At 39.9% G+C, this 21,366-nt stretch overlaps 1 protein-coding gene and 1 pseudogene across 4 annotated transcripts; one reads left to right on the top strand and one right to left on the bottom strand.

The window, feature by feature from the left end:
- The first annotated feature begins 801 nt into the window (after positions 1 to 801).
- On the top strand, positions 802 to 14,677 carry CRLK2 (Protein kinase superfamily protein). Of its 2 annotated transcripts, none has more exons than XM_077381534.1 (8): positions 802 to 1,021; positions 2,853 to 3,227; positions 10,654 to 10,807; positions 11,138 to 11,264; positions 12,856 to 12,941; positions 13,043 to 13,114; positions 13,804 to 14,007; positions 14,139 to 14,677. In XM_077381534.1, the coding sequence occupies exons 2-8, from the start codon at positions 2,899 to 2,901 to the stop codon at positions 14,565 to 14,567; spliced, it is 1,401 nt and encodes a 466-aa protein (XP_077237649.1). In that variant the 5' UTR covers positions 802 to 1,021; positions 2,853 to 2,898; the 3' UTR covers positions 14,568 to 14,677. The 2 variants fall into 2 exon arrangements, with proteins under 2 accessions (XP_077237649.1, XP_077237648.1); XM_077381533.1 differs by having other exon boundaries at positions 803 to 1,021; positions 2,828 to 3,227.
- A 1,822-nt stretch (positions 14,678 to 16,499) lies between these two features.
- On the bottom strand, positions 16,500 to 20,641 carry LOC143879253 (phosphatidylinositol 4-kinase gamma 7 pseudogene; annotated as a pseudogene). Of its 2 annotated transcripts, none has more exons than XR_013251180.1 (2): positions 20,234 to 20,641; positions 16,500 to 19,041 (listed from the first exon to the last, which is right to left on the bottom strand). The product of XR_013251180.1 is annotated as a phosphatidylinositol 4-kinase gamma 7 pseudogene, transcript variant X1 (transcript). The 2 variants fall into 2 exon arrangements; XR_013251181.1 differs by having other exon boundaries at positions 16,500 to 19,004.
- Between the last annotated feature and the right edge of the window lie 725 nt (positions 20,642 to 21,366).

Raw genomic sequence — 21,366 nt, 5'->3', positions numbered from 1 at the left:
GCAGGATGCAGCCTCAATGCCTCATTGTAAAACACCAATACATAGTGGGTCCTACCTTAGATTGATCTGAACTGTTCATTTAATGGGACTCAGTTTGGATCCCATATGACCCAAAATCTGTTCAATCATGTAATCATTAATTTTTTTTAATGTAAATGAACAAAAAAGTATAAATTATGGATATTAGCATTTGCATGATTGACTTACTTTTTGATCATACGTGATCCTAACCAAGGCCTTTGAAATGGATGATTCAAATCAACCTAATTTTTGACCCACTATGCCCTAGTAGGCCCGACTAAATCAACTCCTCGGATTGATGATTAGAAGTGAGTGGCTATTCCAATTAGGGGTGCACCGATAGCCCGAGCCAAGGGTCGAGGATGGTCAACCCTAACGCAACCACCCTCTAAATCTCTCAACTATATATAACCCAGCCCATCTAAATTGTCGTTTCGAAATTGGGTCAGATTGAGTGAGCGTGGAGTTTGGGTTGGGGTCGGGTCGGGTTCCCCAAGGCCTCAACCCTAACCCAACTTGGAATCAAATCGAGAAAGTGCCAACCCAGCCCCACACAAGCAAGTTGCACCCGTAATTCCAACCCTTGGGAAAATAGTGAAAGGGATACGTATTAACGGTGTGGTCCCGCAACTATAAATACGATCCTATCTACGAAAACCCATACGGCGGAGATTGAGAGCTCTAGCATCTAATGAGCCAAGTCCCACGAGCCGTCACTCCTCAAGACAAACAAACATGCGCGTTTGATGTATTCAAGGCAGGGGGCTCCCTAATAAAGTCAAAAACAAATTCCAATTCCAATTCCAACCTCACATCCTTTCTCTTGAACTCTTCTCCTCTCCTTTTTTGAAGCAATCAACTTCACCACTTTCTTCTCTCTCTCTCTCTCTCCCAACAATCAGAAGAACAAAAAAAAAAAAACATTCCCCTGTAATCCCTTTTTACAAGGCAATCGTTTATCATAATCTAACTCTAGATTCACCTCTTTACAGCTCCAAAGGTAGGTTATTCTCATCAACACAATCTCTGCTTTTGCTGATTTTTAGGATTCCTCTTAAATAAGTTCTTAAGCTGTTCTTAGTTCTTATTTTTCCTCCTAATTATTTGAATTTTTATCGTTTTTCCTCTTCGCTCCTGTTTTTTTTTTTTTTTTACTGTGAAAGCAATTTATTAAAGCAAAAGGGAAACAAAACCCTACGAATACAAAGATATCAAGGTGGATGATGATAAATAAGGTGATATAGTTTGATCAGTCTTGTAATATAAGTCTGAAAATTAGTGGATCAAAATTTTAATTGGTTGTTGAAAATGTTGTTGACTAATGAAATATATGCATAGATAATTAATTTATACAAAACAATTGAAGCTTTAATGGCTGTTCTGCTTTGAGGAAAAAGAAGAAGAAGAAGAAGAAGAAGAATCAATTAGGGGGTTAGCATATAAATTAGTTTGAATTAGTTTCTTTTGTTTTAATGATTTCGACGTGATCAAACAGTTTTCTGCATACAAACATGATGGCTTTGGTTGGAAGAAAACAATCATGTGTGACTATTGTTATTTGTTAAGCTCAATTGCCCTTGAATTTCCAAACTGAGATTGGATTCCTACTTTTTTTATTGTAGTCTGAAAATCAAATTCTATTTTAGACTCTCAATGTCCTGCAAAATTGTTCACTTCCTTGCCCTGTTGTTTACTTATTTTTACAAGCAGTACATGAGTTTATAGATTAAGTGCTTGTTCCCCTGCAAAGATTTAACGAATCCCTTGGAAGTACCATAATCTACCAAAGTTGTATCCCTTTGGGAGAACTATCAATGCAGCCATTAAGCGTTGCAACCCTTTTAAAATCAAAACTTGGTGTGAATCATAGAATTCTTTTGTCACACTATGTCCTTGTTCCTCGCTTAAGTTGCCTATTTTGGCATTGACTTCGATTTGGCCTACTCTTATCCTATCCTAGAGCAATGCTTTATAATTTTTACTGTGAGGAAGCTGTATCATATGTTTTGCATCATTATTCATCATTACTTCCTTTGATCTAATTACTTTGTTTTCTGCATATGTTCTTTACAGCGTAGTTCTTGTCCAACCATTTGTTAATAGATGTTTCATGTCTCCTCGATGTGGTTTGGCACTATCCTTTGATCCAATTGCTCTGTTGGCTGCATTTGTTCTTTACAACATGCTTCTTTCCCAAACATTTGTTACCAGATGTTTCACGTCTTCTCAATGCAGTTTGTTACCCGCCTAATTTGGTGCTTGGCTAAAGTTATTATGCTAGCCTGCTATTAACATTTTAACACTAAAACGTATACATAGGGTTCGGCTATACCTAGATCTCTGCTGCATTAGTCTTTACATATCTTCTGAACTAGTTCCAGCTTCTCTTTCGCAGTTCAATATAGTCCCTTATGGTTGCCTCTATTATACTATTTGGAATGTTGTACACCTTGATTCAGCCTAATATGTTATTCCACAATCCACACATTTATTCTTAAAATATCAATATTTTGAATAGGTATATCACTCATATTTCTTTTCCTGTGTTGTCAGTGAGGGAGGTTTGTTTAAATGTTATGCATCTTCCTTTGTTACTACTGTTCATTTGTGCACTACAGTTTTGAATTTTATGAGAAAGGAGGTTTGTTCTGCACAAAGTATCCTGCCTCTATTTCATGTTTTTTCACATCCATGGCATTCTATATTTCAAGTTGTTGTTATTCCTTCATTATTGAGGAAGCTTGCTAATAAATTGTTGTTTATACGGCTTATGTTAGATAACATTTTGGTTTTATTCTGCGACCAGGAGCTTGACATTCTGATACTGTTAGATTTGCAAGATGTTCTCACCTTCTGAACATCGAAAAGAACCACAGAATGGGACATCAAGCTGATTTAGTTATTATTGGTATCACTGTTGGGGTGGCCATCGGAATCTTAGCAGCAGCCTGTGCTTTTTTTGGTATAAGATTGTACAGAAAGCGTTCTCGTCTCCAGCACCATGCAAATGAGAGTCATGTCACAACTCTTCCTATCCGTACAAATGGCATTGAAACAAGCATCGATTCTTGTGCATCAGTGCCTGATTCCCAAGCTGTCCATGACTCGCAACATTCAGCCAAAAGGAACAACCACTGGTCTTGGTGGGGTCACCACGATAGTGATATTTTTGCTTCGACATCTGGCATTCCTAGATACTCATACAAGTATGTGCTTTGTTCTTTTCCTACGAATTCGTCATGTTATAATTTGGATGCATTTAATGTTTGTTGATTGCAATATATGAATAAAATTGACTCATAGTTGTTATTATGCATGTTCAGTTTTAAAAAAATTACTCATGCTTCTGAATAAAATTGACTCATAGTTATTATTATGCATGCTCAGTTAAGAAAAATTACTCATGCTTCTGTTTGATTTGGATATTTCTTACTTGATAGTCATTATTGGGATAATATGCCAAAATATCCTTCTTTTTAATTTACTCCCATTTCCTTGTTTTCCTTGTATTTTTTAATCTTAAACTGCAGAGAAATTCTTGCATGTATCCTTTGTTGAAGTTCTTTTTTTTTTCACATATAACTGGCTTATTGCATTAAAAAACCAATTAAATAGATGAAGTCCTGGGCACAATGCTATGGGAGATCAATTCCTGAGGTCTTGGTAACTGTTGTTTACCTTGTTTGTCTTCCTTAGTAGGGGCTGTTGGATACTTGGATCAAGGGAAAAAATTCTCAGAAAATGTTTTCCCTGGAAAATGAGTTTTCCAGCATTTGGCAAACTCATTTTCCATATAATAGTTTTTGTAGGATTCAAAATTCCCTGTTAAGTAGGAAACTTTTATTCCTGCTGGACCCTATGGAATATTTGTATTTTCGTGGAATTTTTTTTCCAAGAATTTTTTTTTTCTCTAGAGCCAAACTGACCCTTAACCTACCTAAGCCGAAGCACTTGAACACAGACGAACTTTCCCCTCCGTTCGGCCCATGGTCTTCCTTCAGGTCTCAACTCTCAACCATAGAGGGCCAAAGCTTACCCTACAATCCTTCCTCATTGTTGGTTTTTGGATGCTTTTGCGGCGAACCATTGTAAGCAGCCACTGCATCCAGTTATCGTTGTGATGACTCACCATCGTGGCGTAGTTAGGTCTCATAATGACCCACAATCGTGGCATGCCAAATCCTCACCACAAAGTGTTGCAGTGCTGGTCATAGTAGGCGCTTATATGGAGGAAAACGGCCTTCAGAAACAACCTCAGAGAAGCAAGAGGATGTATAGTCGTTTTTGTGACATTGAACATGTGCAAAATTGTTTTGCCATAACCTTTGATCAGACCACTGGATCAGGCTGGTTTTTATATTGATTTGGGGCTACTCGAGAAGATGCATCCAACGATGGTCATTTTGTTGTCATCTGATATTGCTGCGCACTCGGACCGTCAATCCAACATCATTTACTAGTATAAATCTTTATTTGTAACCTGATTTTGGGGAAGAATGAATTGTGGAGATTTAGCCCTTGACTTTTGGATTTGTATTTCATTTTCTTTGGTTTCGTGAAATCCTAGGTCTATTAGAAACAATTCTGACATGGTTCGTAGTAGGATTCTACCATATTCAACACCGTTCTGCAATCCAACTTACATCATATTAATATCAGAGCGAAGGTTGCCACCTCAAGCAGAGTACACACTGCTTTGGACGGTTCGTGCAACTGTGGCAGAAGAATTGTGTCAGAGGTCAGAAGTAGCAGAACTTCGTCAACAGATCGAAGCCCTAACTCTTCGATTAAAGGTTTTGAAAAAAATTCGCAACCAGAGGATGACAGACATCTAGATGAAGATTTACTGAGTCCATTCCATGAAACAACACCACGATGACTGGCTCAACAGAAAGATTAGCCAGGAGATTCTAAGCAATGGGAATCGGGGATCAAAATAGAGATGCCATAGTTTTTTGTGGTCCATTGGCAGAATGTTTTGTTGATTGTATCTACATTATAGTTGAAGCAATGGATTTTGCAGATCAGATGAAAGTGGGTTTGGTTGCAACCTGCTCAAAAGAATGAACGGAGACCTGGTGGAAGCTAATGTAGGTCACGCGAGAAAGGAATAGAAGGGGGAAAAAATACTTGATTGTGAGAAGATTAAGAATTTCTTCCTCACAACTGTGATCGCTTGATGTACCAAAATCTGCAAAATCTTCTACAAGGCGAGGGTATTGCTGATTCCTATATGGAGTGGTTTTACTCATAGTTTCAAATCTCTCCCGCGTTGTCGTGAACTCTCCCGAGTCGACTCCCTTTCGTTGGCCGCGTTCCACGTTTTGCCATACAGAGTCAATAAATTAAAAACTCCTTTGACTCTCCCGAAGTATGACTGCTTCGTGCCGAGTTGATTGCAATTTTCTTTGGCCATGTTTTGGCCCGCATTCACATTTTTATACAATGATTTTACTAGTTTCTATCAAGAAATGATTAGGCGAAGAGTGACTTGTAGTTGGTGGAATGTTATTTGGGAGACCTACGAGCGAACATACAGGATGCCCTCTGCCAATTCGATATATTTTTCTGTGTCAGAACACCAGGGAGCCCTAGCCTTATATAGACAATATTCAAGGAGGCTAGCCAGTAGCCACAGTTGGAAGATGCAATGGTGAGGAGGCTCAACTATGTGGTCAGCTTCCAAGCCTGTCTTTCCGCAGGCTAGGGCATGCGACCAAGCACAATGCAGAATCATACTAACAACGGTAATATCTAGATCCAAGTATTTCAAGAGGGGGGGGGGGGGGGGGTGCATAGGGTTATACATTGCAAAAAGAAAGAAAAAACCCCTGACTGGGAAGCAATTGCTCCTGAAGAAAGAAGAGATGATTTCGGCGAGGTTGACCTTGTCGATGAACTTATTTTTTTATGATTTTAAGGATAACGATCCACAGGTCATGTTATCGGGTGATATTGGGAATGCCTTACTGATGTGGAGAACATGTTTTGCATCAAAGGAGGTTGAGGGTGTTGTGTGACATCAAAATAACATATTTCACACTTTCTGCATAATTGGGCAGAAAGTGTGCCATATGGTGATCGATTCAAGGATTATTTGCAGCCTTGAAGAAATGTTACTTTATGGCAAACAAGGTGGTATTTCTGGTTATATAGTTTCATGTGGAAAACTTTCGGCGAGGTTGACCTCGGCAATGAACTTATTTTTGATGATATTGAGGATAACGATCCACAGGTCATGTTATCTGATGATATTGGGAATGCCTTACTGACACGGAGAACATGTTTTGCATCAAAGGAGGTCGAGGGTGATGTGTGACATCGAAATAGCATATTTCACATTTTCTGCATGATTGGGCAGAAAGTGTGCCATATGGTGATCGATTCGAGGATTATTTGCAGCCTTGAAAAAATGTTACTTTGTGACAAACAAGGTGGTATTTCTGGTTATGTAGTTTCAAGTGAAGAACTTTCCGTGGACTACACAGAAATTGTGTTGGAGTGGCGGTCCTCTCAGAACGTGCACGAGGCTCGAAGCTTTCATGGCTTCATTTCTTTTTATCCTCGTTTTATTCCACAGTTTAGCACCATCTTGGAGCCATTTACAGAGTGCGCAGAGAAGGGCCAGTTTTTGTGGATGAATTGCAAAGCTTTGAGAAGATCAAGCAAAAATTATGATCCGCACCATTACTTGCTTCATCCAATTTCGAGCAACCTTTTGAGGTTCACTGCGATGCATTGAAGGTTGGTATTGGAGCAGTCATCAGTCAGCATGGGCGAGCAGTTGCATACTTCTGTGAAATAATAAATTGGGTTGAAGCTGAAATCCACTACATATGATTTAGATTTTTATGCAATGGTACAAACTCTCGGACATGGGTGACACTATCTCATTGACAGGGAGTTTGTCTTGAACTTGGATCATGAGGCACGGAAATACATCAACGGAAGCAGAAGCTTAGTAGTCAACATTATAAGTGGGCAGGATATTTTAAGGAATTTCCATTTGTCTAGAAGCACAGGTCTGGCGAGCTGAATTGACTTGTGGATTCCATCTCCTTACCATCATGTGCACACAGGAAGTGGGTTTCGATGTTTTTCAAGATTTATTTTCTACTGGTCCATTCTTCTCTCGAGTGGTGAAGGAATTACAGGATGAAAATTATTCAGACTATGAGATGGTTTATGGGTTCCTCTTTAGGGGTACCCGGCTATGCATTCTTGATAGTTCCCTACAGTTGAAAATCGTGCAAGAATTGCATGGGGACAGGCAGTTTGGACGCGATAGGACCTTGTGGTCACTGCACAGTACTTCCTGCCTCAATTGCAGCGAGATGTACTTAGCCCAGGATCAATGTAACATGCCAGCTGTCCAAATGTATGACAATTAATGCTGGACTATATTTGCCCTCCTCCATTCATGAGTTCTGCCGGTCTGATATTAACATGAATTTTGTATTGGGGTTACCGAATACATAGAAAGACGTGGATTCATTGTTTGTTGTAGTAGACAAGTTCCCGAAGATGTCCCACATTATTGCATGTCGGAAAGCTATGGATGCATCTCACATTGCTGACATGTTCTTTAGAGAAGTGCATTGTTTCAATGGGTATTCGATGGATGCATCTCACATTGCTAGCATGTTCTTTAGAGAATTGCATTGTTTCAATGGAATACCCAAATTGATTAGCTCTTATAGGGATTCCAAGTTTGTGAGTCACTTTTGGCGAAGTTTATGGAAGAAGTTTGGTTCAATAGTCTCCTCCAACAGTGCATACCATAGTTTCAAAACTCCCACGTCATCGTGGACTCCTCTGAGTCGACTCCCTCTTACCTTGTCTGCGTTCTTGTCCGAGTCCGCATTTTGCCATATAAAGTCAATCAAAACTCCTTTGACTGTCCCAAATTATGACTGCGTCAACTGAGTACTCAGCCACGCCAACCGAGTACTCGAGCGCATCGTGCCGAGTCGACTAGGTTTTTCTTTGTCCATGTTTAACATCCCCGTTTTAAAACATTGTCTGCATATCACCGAATAGATGGGCAAATAGAGGTCGTTAACTTGAGTTTGGGTAATAGTTGGTGTAAAGCAACCTGAAACAATGGGATCAAGCATTATTCCAGGCTGAGCTTGTACTTAATCACTCTGTCAATCAATCAACAGGATTCAGTCCGTTTGAGGTAGTGCTTTGACTAAATCTGAAATGTGCACTAGACTTAGCTCTTGTACCACAGATGGGATGAGTAAGTGTAAAGGCAGATGATATGGTGAACATGTTGCAGGATATGCATTAGTAGGTACATCAAAAGTGATTGGAGGCATCAACAATATATAAAGTGATAGCAGATCGCCTCCGTCGACAGGTCATCTTTGAGGTGAATGACTTTGTTTGGGTCATTATCACCAAAGACCGGCTTGACTTTGTGAGTGCAATGAAAGTTGAGCCCACACATGATTGGACCATTTGATATCACTGAGCGTATTAATGATAATGCCTACCGAGTGAAGCTATCCACATCCAGACATTAAATGTGTTTACTATAAAGCACATGGTACTATCATGGTGAGTCGGCAGATGATGAGTTAGTGAATTCGAGGGTGAATTATTTCCAATCCTGAGAGGATGATGCAGTACCGGCCATAGCAAAAGAATTATATGGAGAAATGTGACCTTCAAAAAACAACCTCGGAGGAGCAAGTGACCCAAGGGACGCTTTTGCGATATTGAAATGTGCACAAAACTATTTTGGCCATAACTTTTGATTCCGCCACTGGATCAACTCAATTTTATATCGATTTTGATCTACTCATGAAGACGCATCCGTATCTTCCAACATTGTTTAGTAGTAGTTTCTTATAACGATTTGGGTCTACCGGAGAAGATGCCCTCGGATCATTGACCCGACATTGTTTAGTAAGATTCTTTCCTTTTTTTTTTTTTGCAGTTTTTGATTCAGAGGCATGTTAGTCTTAATTTTTTTTTTTTGGTGGCTCGTATAAACTTTTGGTTGTAACCCAATTTTGGGGACTTTTGTTTATTTCGCGCAAGGAATTGTGGTGATTTAGCCCCCGAATTTCTGGTTTTCTTTTCATTTCTTTTGGTTTTGTGGAACCCTAGGATGATTATAAATTGTTTTGACACGGGATTCTTCCATATTCAACAATGTTTCAAGTTCTAGCTTGCATCACCATGGCATCAGATTATGAAGATAAGCAAAAGCAGCAACCCACGAATTGCAAACCACATTAGTGCTAGAGCTCCCTAGGAGTTCACTAGTGAACAGCATGAGAAACTTTTTAAATCGCACTATATAATGCTGCCCAAGATGATTAAATCTGTAGGATCATTTTGTAACATACTCTGGACTCTTCATTGCAACAGAAGACCAAGTCTTGAATGAAGACTTGCCAACGACACATGCCAGTTACCACAAGCGAGATGCCTCTACTCCATTTGTTTTTCGAAAATAGTTATGCAGTCTCCTACCACATGTTCACCGCATTCAATGGCTGTGGTTAGGTGTGGGATTAGTGACTGATCTTTCGAATAGCGTTGCTGGTAACCATTGGATCACCGGGCTAAAATACCCAAAATTTACAAAAATGGAACCTACTGGAAATCAAAGCGGAGTTGATCCATGATGAAGTGCAGTGTTGGTGACAACCCGGGGTTTGGGTGGTGGTGTTGGTGTGTGTGTGTGTGGGGGGGGGGGGGGGGGGTCGTCCGATAATCATATACATCTCAAACAACCTCATACAGATGCTCCATACTTGCAGCCCGGAATTGTCTCATCAGTTACATCTCAAACTTGAGTAAGGTATTGATTTAATTAACTTCAACACTATGACTTGACAACTCTGTTTGACCTTGTAACCATGCTTCAGACAACTTAGACATGATTAGAAAATGAGCTGTGCATTATTTATTGCATATAAATTTGATTATTGGATACTTTTCTGTAATCTCCCATATGAATTTTTACCAAGGAATAAAATTTGGTCTTGGTCCGGACTTCGGTCCCCACATAATCGAAAGTAATTCGCGGAAGTTTATGGAAGTCCATGGAAACGATGGAAAGTTAAGATGAAACTTCAGGTAATGCTAGAATAAGCACAAATACACACTTAGAAACTAACACAGAAGCAAGACAACCATTTATAGTGGTATAACAAGATCAAATACATTGTGACATGCACTGTCATGCATGCTTGGCGCAACAAGGTTGATTCTAAACATAGATATTTCACATGATTTGAAAGCTGATGATGGTGCAATTTCTTTTACTTTTCAACTTACTCATCTTACTAATGGAATGTGCATTAATTTTCCTGATTATGTGAGGTTTTTTTTATATTCAAGCAAGGAATCCCACTGAAACCGACACATTGTCGGCTGATGTTTAAAACCATGATTATAATATCTGCTATTAGCTTCCCTTAAAAAGATATGCCATAATTCTGAATTCTTCAAACTGTTCGCATGCCGAAAAGCATGTACACACACACACATTAATTTCATATAATGTTCTCCGAGTACTGTTGATCTTATTAAATTTCATATGTTGGATTGGTGCCTTACATTCACTGGATATGCTATACAAGTTTGAGGCTAATCCATTGTGTTTTCTAGGGATATTCAGAAAGCCACACACAATTTTACTACTATCTTAGGACAGGGATCTTTCGGGCCAGTCTATAAAGCTACAATGCTGACAAGTGAAGTTGTAGCCATTAAGGTGCTTGCCTCTAATTCAAGGCAAGGGGAGAAAGAGTTCCAAACAGAGGTACAGTGTTGCAACTTGTTAATCAGAAGGTGGATTTTTTTCTCTCTTCCAAAACTGCTCCCATGTAAAAAATATCCCTTCTAATAACTTGTTTCAAAGCACGTATATTTTCCAGCTAGCATATTGTACTGTAAGAAACACTCGGATATAAGTTTTTATGTAGCTTTGTTTTCTAATCGAAACCTGTGGGTTGAGATTTATATCCTTCCATAAAATGCTCCATATTATGGACACATGGATTCGAGTGTAGGAATCAAAAGTATCAGTATTAGGAAAAGCTCTGCTACAAAATGTAGGCATTTGTATCATGTTTTTGCTTGACTTCTGCAGGTACTTTTGCTAGCCAGGTTGCATCACCGGAATCTTGTGAATTTGATCGGATATTGTGTAGATAAGGGTCAGCACATGTTGATCTATGAATTCATGAGTAATGGGAGCTTGGCAGGCCTGTTATATTGTGAGTCAAGAATCTTATTATTGAACCACCAGAAACTTATGTTCCTTGGCTTGCATATTATTAATGTAATTTCGTAGAAGCCGTGTCCATGTCCTAGCATTCTTACATATGACGGTCTTTATTTGTATGTGGAAGGAAAAAAATAATGGCATAGTGAATGTATTAACTTATCTGTTAGGATTAGTATGCATTGTGACTAAATGACTGGTGATTAAGGGCAATCGATCAGTGTTGAAGTTGGTAAAATAAAGAGCACAACTGTGGTATGGAAATGTGTTCAACTATTCACTAAATGTCTGGATCTTGTTGCTGTTAAAGCATAATTTACAAATCTCAAGCTTAAGAGTTTTTAAGATCATTAGAAAAAAGCCAGAAAATAGGCTTGCAATGATTCCCATGTCTGGAGGACTGATGCATGTGCTATTTGACTGAAGTGATTACTTTTTGCATAATAAGTTTCTTACAACTACAAAAATAAAAGATGATGTAGTAGAAAACACAAAAATAAAAGATACTTGTGCTTATGGAAATATTTTTTGTTGTTTGGTTTGAGGTTGTGTTGTATCTTTTTTTTTTGGAAAAAAGAAATCATTGAGGGGCAATCTCTGCCCCCTCCCTTAGTGGTTCTGTATTCTGTTTTTGTTATTTTAATAAATCAGTCACAATTTTAAAAATGTGTTCTTTAAATATTTCTTCTCAGAGATCATTGACTTGGGCTTGTTGATAATGCACTCCTACTGTTGCTTGCTTTCTTGTGGAGTTTCTTTTCTGAAATGTTTGGGTTGGATTCTGTCAGGTATTCCTTTTGCTTCCACATAAGTTAAGCCGTATAAATATGTTTTGAATTTGATCTTCATGAACAAATCAGGACACTCGATTTGCTGTATTTGTAATTCTAAAGGGAATTCAATTGCTGAATTTCATTTGATTGATTTTTTTTTTTGAATGGTGAATTTCATTTGCTAATGCCCAAATAAATAGCAAAAGAAAAAAGAAAAAAGTTAAATATGGATTTTTGTAAAATTCTTTTTCGTAGTTAAATATTGATTTTTTGTGAAATTCTTTTTTCATGGTGTATTGTTAAACATTAACAGCTCTACAAAACCTCCTAATGAAACGATTAGATTCATTGTAATTTGTTTCTTTTCAAGCATACATGTCATATGAGAATTTATTATTTCTCAATGCATAGGCATTGCTTTACTGTTTTTGTTCTCTGCATATCCATCTGGAAGGAAGAATTTGATATGCTCTAATTGCGTTAGTGTTTTTTCCTCTCTTCATCTAACGGGAAGGAAGAATTTGATATGTTCTATCTTCACAGTTTGTCAAAAGCTTTAGTTTGTGCTTGCCACTGAATCTTATGGTCTGTTGGCATATCCATTTCTAACTATGATTAATATTTTCAAAAAAAAATGTCTTACTATGATTAATCACCCCAAGGCTAACTGTGCATATGAACTGAGCAAATCTGCTATCAGTGAAATTTAGTTTGGGTCATCCATGCCCCATTATTTTTGTGAAGTGCTCTGCTATTCCATTCCGTTTGAGCCAAAGTTTGAACTAATTAGAAGTGTGTTGGTATCATTAGGTGAAGGTCCACGAGTTTTGAGTTGGGAAGAAAGGCTCCAAGTCGCTCTCGATGTTTCGCATGGAATTGAGTATCTGCATGAAGGGGTATGTTGTGCTTTTGAAATTTTATTCTTCTGAAAAGCACCAACTGATTTCCATATGCCAATCAAACCTAGTGGTATTTAAGTATTTGATTCTGCAAGCAGGCGACCCCACCTGTCATACATCGGGATCTAAAGTCTGCTAACATACTGTTGGACCAATCAATGAGGGCTAAGGTATGATAACATCATGTCCATCATTTCATTACTCAAATTGCAAGCTGACCATAACAGGGATTGAGCCTCTAGCTCAATGGTCAAGGCTTTGGTCTTCAACCTAGAGGTCGGAGGTTCAATCCCAGCTTACCTATCCAAAAAAAAAAGGCTGAACATAAATGTTAAGTGAGTGATGGAGCTAAAAAGTATATTATTTAAGCTTCCATGTGAGGAGTTGTGCACAGTTTCGCAGGACTTATTTACCACGTTACAGCTGTGTGTGTTGGGGGAATTGGGGGTGTAGGTAATCTCAAATCACATGGCCTCAAAGTTTACATGTAAACCACTGTGCAGGACATCTAATGTTTACACCTTTCACCATGCAAAAAGACTAACTATTAGATTTTCTAAAAGCTACACACACCACACAATTTTTTTGCTTGAACGTAAGTTCTAGAGCTTGTTAGATTTCTGGGTTTTCTAGGATGTTGCATTTGAAATTGAACTCAATTTTTGTCAAATGTGTAGTAACGCTGAGAGATATTTTATTAAGGATGTGTGCATGATGTTATAATTCATACACATAGTTGTGGAACCTTGGTCCATATGGAGCTAACAGCTTGCTTTATGACATTTGTGGTAGTCCATAGATGAGGTTTCAGTTGTGGAATCTCCATGTGTCTGAGCTTTGCTGGTATGCATGTCTTTAGGTTGCTGATTTTGGGTTGTCCAAGGAAGAGGTTTATGATGGCAGAAACTCTGGCTTAAAGGGTACATATGGTTATATGGATCCTGAATATGTGTCAACGAACAAGTTCACAAAAAAGAGTGACATTTACAGTTTCGGCATAATACTTTTTGAACTCATAACCGCCATCAACCCCCAGCAAGGCCTCTTGGACTATATCAATCTTGTACGTATTATCTCTTCCAATTTGTTCACTCGGTATCATATTCAACACTTTCCTTCATGAAAATGATTCAGATTCGTTGTACAGATTCACTCCACTGATCTTTCTTCAGCATATGAATGTTTATGTTTTAGGCAGCAATGAGTGCTGATGGAAAATCTGGCTGGGACGAAATACTTGATAAGCAACTCGTGGGTAAATGCAACATTGAAGAGGTCAGACTTCTTGCTACTATCGCTTACACATGTGTGCAGAAAGTGCCGAGAAAACGCCCATCAATAGTAGATGTGTCTCAGGCCATATCAAGAATTAGACAGCGGCACGTCACCAAGGAAGATCCTATGTCCTTCTCAAGAGGAGATTTTTCTCAAGTTGTGAAGCGGATAGAGCATCAGCAAGTCGAATTGAGTTATATGACAAGCATGAAAGAAGATCGCAGGAATTCACCTAGTTTCACTTTGCCAGTAGATGCTGACACCCTTGATAAAGATGATAACAATAGATGTTTAGAAGATAATGGAGAAGGTGATGGACTTGAATTGGGGTTGAACAACCCTCTATAAACTCTAATTTTCTTCCTTTTCCTAAAGGATTTTTTTTGCCAGATGTTAAAGAGTTATAGTTGTTATGATAGATGGGTGGAATGGTTATTCACTCCCCTTGATTTCTCCAAGCCTTACCAACAGTCATTCATGTGGCATACGTATATGCTGGTTAGAGCCATTGATCTTCGGGCCCACCATTAGAGTTTTAAAAAAAGTTGTGATTGACCCAAAAATCTCCACTTGGACCGAGTATTCAGTTAGTGATTCCAGACCATGATCGTGCCAGCTAACAAGATCAACGGCCCCAATAATCGTACGTGGATGTGAAGTGTCCTGTGTGGCAAGGGGCAGAGACTTCTCAGCTTTGCCCTTTCTAAAATGAGGAATGATGGCATGTAAGCAGAATGATAACCTTAAATCATGACTTGAGGCCCCTACCATTTAAATAGGGAGGTGAGCAGGTTCATACCTTCTAGCAGGTGGTCGGCTCTGGGTCTGATCCGAATGTGATCATTATAGATATACACTGTACTTTCGCGTATATTTTATACACTGCCACTGCGCCTACCTTATTAGATCAGGGACCCATCAGACATAAAATTAAAGAAGTGGGTGAGGAAAGCTCTAACCCCAAGATTTTAAAACACTCATATGGTTCTTTTATTACTCTTATGTAGAACTTCAAGAGAATTGTTTGTTCCGATTTGATTCTCTAGTCTACCACGTCGAAGAAAACATTAATAGAAGGAATAGAACAGGTAAATGAGTTTCAGGTCCTTTCATTTTCCATTGTCTAATCTACTCCACCATCCTACAAATTTGATCTTTCTGAGGGTGAAATTCAGACCCTAGGATGTGATGAAGTTTGACACTCCCACATGGCCGCCAAGTCTTTTGCATGTTAGACAGAACTTGGGGGTACACTCTAACCTTACAGGTGTCCATGTCAATTCCCTGATGAAAGGTTCTTTGTCCTTGCAAAGAACTTGGGGTATCTTCCAACCTTCTACAGTTTTATTGAATGAATAATTCAACTCCCGGACCTAAATAGTAACTAGTCACAATCACTTCACATTCATGCCTTCAAAATCAAGCATGATGTAGATGATATTATCGCCAAAAGTAGGCAGTCCTCGTGACATAAAGGTAGGGCTGCAACTCGGGCCGGGTTTTGGAGAACCCAACCCTACCCGAGAAATATCTCGGGTCGGGTCGGGTTTTTTTTCGGAAAACCCACGATTCCCAAACCCGGCCCTACCCATGATAAATCTCAGGTCGGGTCGGGTTTTTTCACGTTGACGCAATTTTTTAAGGAAAATTCTTGTTTGGCAAGGCAACTCAACTCATAGAAGTAGAAATTACACTCACAGTACACTTGAATCAAACAATGAAGTAATTACACTCACATTACACTTGAATCAAAAAAGCTGAATCAAACACTTGAATCAACTCAACTCATAGAAGCAAAAATTACACTCACATACAATAACAGTGGGTGCGTGGTTTTCACTTTTAACTTTTAACTAACAATAGAAAAACATGTACGTACTATAACTTATGTAACTCGGGTCGGGTCGGGTCGGGCCCCTTCAAACCCGGCTCGACCCGAAACCCATGAAACCTGAACCTAACCCAGGCTATTTTCGGGTCGGGTCGGGTAAAACCCGGCTCGAGTTGCAGCCCTACATGAAAGCAAACACAATCTGCGTGACCATAAATAGCGTTAAAGTTGGCCTAAAAGAGGGGCGCATCCTCACTGCAGGGGGGGGGCCTAAAATTTCTCATCCTATTTTCAGAAGCACATTGCGAACATCTTGTCACCCAAACACAGCAAAACACTGACGGATACGTCTCTCATTCAAGGCTCGTATATCATCCCCCAATTATCACGCATGAGACCATTAACAAAAACACCAATCTAAATACACTACAGATTATAACTACTGAAACTTCATCAGACAATGTACATAGCTTTTCTTCTATATTCTTTTTTGGGTTTTATTATACTGATTATCCCATAGTGCAGAAGAAAAAAGTGGAAATGAAGAAAGAAAGAAAAAATAATAATAATAACAATCATACTCGCCTCCTTAGGTAGCAGCTACTGGTACTCATTCAAAAATATTTACAACATCTCCATCTCCATATCCTACACTACAATACCTGATGAGAAAAGCCAGAAAACAGAGCTACAAATCTCTCAACCCAAACCCAAGTCTTATTCTTCTTATTCTCCTTGGTCCTTTCTTTACACCAACAGACACAAACACTCTCTCAAAACTGGCACGAAGTCCCCAGCCTATGCCTCTGCCTTGGCCCCGTCCCCCCACATTTCCTCCCAGCGAACGCACCCTGCAACAGGTCCTGAAACCTTTCCATAAAGGCCTTCCACCCCTCCTCACTCATATCAGCCAATTTCACAAAGCTCGCACTTGCAGGAATCTGCTCATTCGCGCTCCTCCTATTGCTTGATGAGCTTGCCAGAATATTGCCCTCCCCTTTTGAACCCTGATATCGCTGGCTCTTCTCGCACAAACTGACAGTCTTTAGCGACATGGAGAGCTTTGAAACAGTTGGAACCCGCTCCAGAGCCAGTTGTAGGCCCACAAATGCATCTGCCTCTGCCTTCTTGCAAGCTCCTTCCCCCTCACTGTCTTCCTCCTCTTCCACGCTCTCCTCTAGTTTAGAGAGTGGATTTCTGCCATTTCCACCTTTAAACCCACTATGGGACAATGCTTTGGTCATGAAATCATCTGCCACTTTGGGCGCAAAATCAGCTTCTTCACAGTCTATATCAAACAGAAACTCTTCATCTTCCCCTCTATGGGATTTGGGGGAGAATGATGTTTCTCTTTCAGCTATTAATCTCCTTGCTTCAATGCAAACAACTTCAAGCTCGCTTGGCTCCTCTTCAAGCCCCCGAAACTCCCTACTCATCATCTCACCAATCTCTGCTAAGCAAAGACCGAAAGCAGCCGCTTCCTTGAGGAATAAAGTGCAGAGGACCAAGACTCGGAGGCATGCCTCTCGGATCATTGGCAGCTCCATTCGAAGCATGTCAGTATCTTTAACTGGGTCAAGATTCGCTATGTATTCAAGCTCATCTTCAGAAAATGGTACGGACGCCTGAGGCCAATGGATCCACTCAAAGTATGGGTCTTCCAAGCTCTCTGGCAGGCAAAGGCCGTGATCGATTGGAATAAGCTCCACCTGACCAAATCTCCCAACTCTGTCGAGCTTCCTAACCAGAAGGTTCCCAGCATGCCTGTCTGTATTGAAGATTCGCACATCTAATATCCCTATCCTATGTACAGCTGCTACAGGGAAGCTCGATGTCCCATGGTCACTGGCATCAAAGTCATGAGGGATGAACTGCTGGAATGAGGCAAACTTGCTAACCTCCTTCCTGTCATGAAACTTGTTGGTGTTCACCCCATCGTTGACATTGAACACCGAGTGGGTGATCTTGACAAGGACTGTGGGGGGCACATTGGCAAAACTATTATAGTCGAGAAGGTAAGCGGCAACTTCTCTGAATCCTGTCTCACCAACCCTCACCGACCGTTTCAGACCTGGTTGCCCAAGAGCTTTACCAACAAAACCCTTTGGATTGTTCGGCGCAAAAGGCTCTTCATCCGTCGGTTTAACAATGGCTACACTGTCTCCCCTGCTATTTCTAAAATAATAAGCGCCTCCTAACCCACTTTGGACGGGGATAGGATCAACACCACTTTTAATTGCCTTCACAACATCCTTAACCAGCTGTTTTGTTCTAGAACAGTGACTTGAGCAACCTAATACTTCAATCGGCCCACTTCGGTCTCTCTGTTGAAGATCTTTTCCAGTAGGTGAAAGACACGGAGTAGAGGAGCTTCGGTGTAGGAAGTTCCTTGTGAGGAGCAGAGGCGAATCATTCCGAACTGCGCTGAGATCGTTCTTCAACACAAGATCTCCAAATGTCAACGAACTCTCCGCTGTTGGTACATTGAGGGCCAACCGCAACCTCCTCTTCACAGTGTGGGCATTGTCACTCCGATCCAATTCTATACCCAGCACACTGCCAGTGTCAGTTTGTACAAACACACGCCGCCTAGCAGCAGGTTTTCCTTCCAACCTCTTGCTTCCATGGTATTCACCTTTGAGGGCGGCATTAAAGACAGCAACTGCCATCTGGGTCTGAACAGGGCTGTCCAAGTTAGGAGACATGGAAGAGAGGGGAGCACCGAGGGTTGCCGAGGCCGGTATAAGCGGCAACAGAGAAGCTCCTTCTTCTCTCTCAAGCGCTCACTAAACTTGATCACCGACACTGGTTCAAATAAAAGGGAGATGTATCTCCCAAACAATTATGAAGCAACTGCGTGGAATTTGAATTCTCTGTCTAATTCTCACATCAGCAAAATCTCGGTAGAAATGATCAACAGAGATGTAACAATCGCTCTACATTTGGGAAGCCATCTGATCACAACAATGGGAAAAGGAGCAGAATCCAAAGCTGTTAAAAAAAAAACCTTATAAGACATCACCACTAACAAAGAAAAAGAAGAAGAACGCAAATTTCCAATATCCGATAATTCAAAAGGATACAATATAATCGAAAAAATGGCATGCATCATATGAAGCATATGACTATATGAGAATAGATCCTTAACAAATGTTGTTAAAACATATTTCTGTAAAGTCACATAAAATATAAGAAGAAGACGACATTCAAAGAGAATCACATCCCGTGTTCAGAAAATTTGCAAAAAATAAATCTTTCACAGAAGCCGACAGATTCATTCAAACGAGTGATACTAGATCTTTAACAAATTAGGCAAATAATAATATTGGCTGAATGTTATAAAGAAAGAGGAAAGGTTCTACAGATCAATGCCATGCACTTCCTTCTTGAGACTTCTGTGGATGAATTATAATAAAGTCGATATATATTGACAAAAAATCAGTAAGTTCCATCATTCCGTAGAAAAAAAGTAAAAAACTCCGAAAAAAAAACAGATTATTCAAAGAAAAAGGAATCAAGCCATGGCAAAGATATCAAAAGCCTTTAACCTTCCACTGATCAGACAAATGTCCGAAGTAATTCGTGTTGGCTTTCTTGAGCACTTTCTCCATCACTAAGACATTATTTCGTAAATAAATCCGATAGTATCTCAGATCCACCAAGTAGAATAGAAAACAAATAACTCAAAGAAAATTTGTCGATCTACGAGAAAACAGCAAAAATTACTGCCATTTCCATAAAAATGAAAATGAGATCTCTTCTGCAAATAAACCAAACGTCACTAATTTTAACATCGATAGAGAAAGATCGAGAGAGACTGTGTGTGTGTGTGTGTGTGAGAAAGAGAGAGAGAGAGAGGGAGGGAGGGAGGGAGATCTGTTCATCCTCCGCCTATTTCAATCATTAGCCAAAAATCTCAGAAATAGGTCGAAAATATAATTGGAAACCCTAAATTTCTACCGATCGGAACCAAAAAAACCCTAAAATTCCAATAGGACATCAAAACCGCACGGGAATCTTCATAGGTCTACGAAATCGAAAAAATCCACTAGCAGAAAGCCAATTCAATAGCAAATTCACGAGTAGAATTACGAGCAGTAAAGAAAATCGAATCATTCACGAGATTTAATTTATGTTTCAGATCGATTCACGAGATTGGAGAAAATCGATGGAATTAACTCACTCGGAGGCCGGGATCTGGAAAAAGAATGACAAGAAGCTCCAGCAGAGAAACGCCGACCGGCCGCCGGCAACTTTTCCGGCAAGACGGAGATCGAAGTTCAACGGTTAGGATCCGAGATGCAGAAGGATCATCGGTCCAGAGTCGAACAGTTCTGAAACCCTAAGTCCGCCAAGCCAAAACCCTCTCTCTCTCTCTTTCGCTCTCCTTTCTTTCGTCGAATCTCTTCTCTAACTCTCAGAGCCTGAGGGGTTAAAAACCTAACTGTGGTTAGCGTTAGACGACCGGGTTTTCCCTTTCTCGAATTCGAAGCCTCTAGAATCGCATCTCTGACCGTTGGATCACTTGTGGAAAGAGGAATCCTGATCGTAGGTTGCCCACCCCGACCGATCATGTACGGATGACGTATTTTTAGTATAGCCTGGATATATTTCATTGGTCCGTGACGTGGCAAGGTTCGTCTAATTGGTAATGGATTCTGCCGGTGACAAAGGGGCAGCGAAAGGGAAAATTAATTTTTTGAAGGTTGCTTTTTTGACGCCGAATCACGTTAAAGGGAGTGCGAATTATCTTACAGTGGGTGCGAATTTATCAGCTTCCTTTTTGAAATGGCCAAATCCCGTTCTTTTTTAGTGAAATATCAAGATTGCCCTCCCCCGCCTGCAACCTTCAGAGTGACGGAACAGTGTATGGTTTATGATGGCCAAAGACGGTGCATGAGGCAAGGCCAATCTGGTTATTTACGCTATCTTCTGAATCATTTACCGCCCCGTTGCCAGCCCTAGTGGACTCGCAGGTCTTGTAAAAAAAGCCAAAAGAGAAAGGACCAACCTTTTATAGCAATTCTTTTTAAGTTTTAACAGAACTGTTAGCCCTATTTTTTGTGAGGGTTTGGTAATTTCTCACACAAAAAACTGCCCCTGCATAATCTAAGAGCCCATCCAGGGAATTTCCTTTGAATGACAAAACTCGAAGAGGGGCATTGTAGTCATTTATTGAAAATTTCCCCAGTCCTTTAACAAAATCAGTCTCTGTATCACGACACATTCAAGGAATAAACTAGAGTCGGTCAAATGTCAAGTAGGAAATCAAACTTCAAACATTATAAATTGGGTGTTACAAGGAAATGTTATTAA

Source organism: Tasmannia lanceolata, unplaced genomic scaffold (genome assembly GCF_043159265.1).
Source record: "Tasmannia lanceolata isolate RefF3 unplaced genomic scaffold, GAP_Taslan_0.1 ptg000006l, whole genome shotgun sequence".
NCBI classification, from domain to species: Eukaryota; Viridiplantae; Streptophyta; class Magnoliopsida; order Canellales; family Winteraceae; genus Tasmannia; species Tasmannia lanceolata.
The sequence above is the reverse complement of the archived record's forward strand: the minus strand, read 5'-3'. Positions and strand labels throughout refer to the sequence as shown.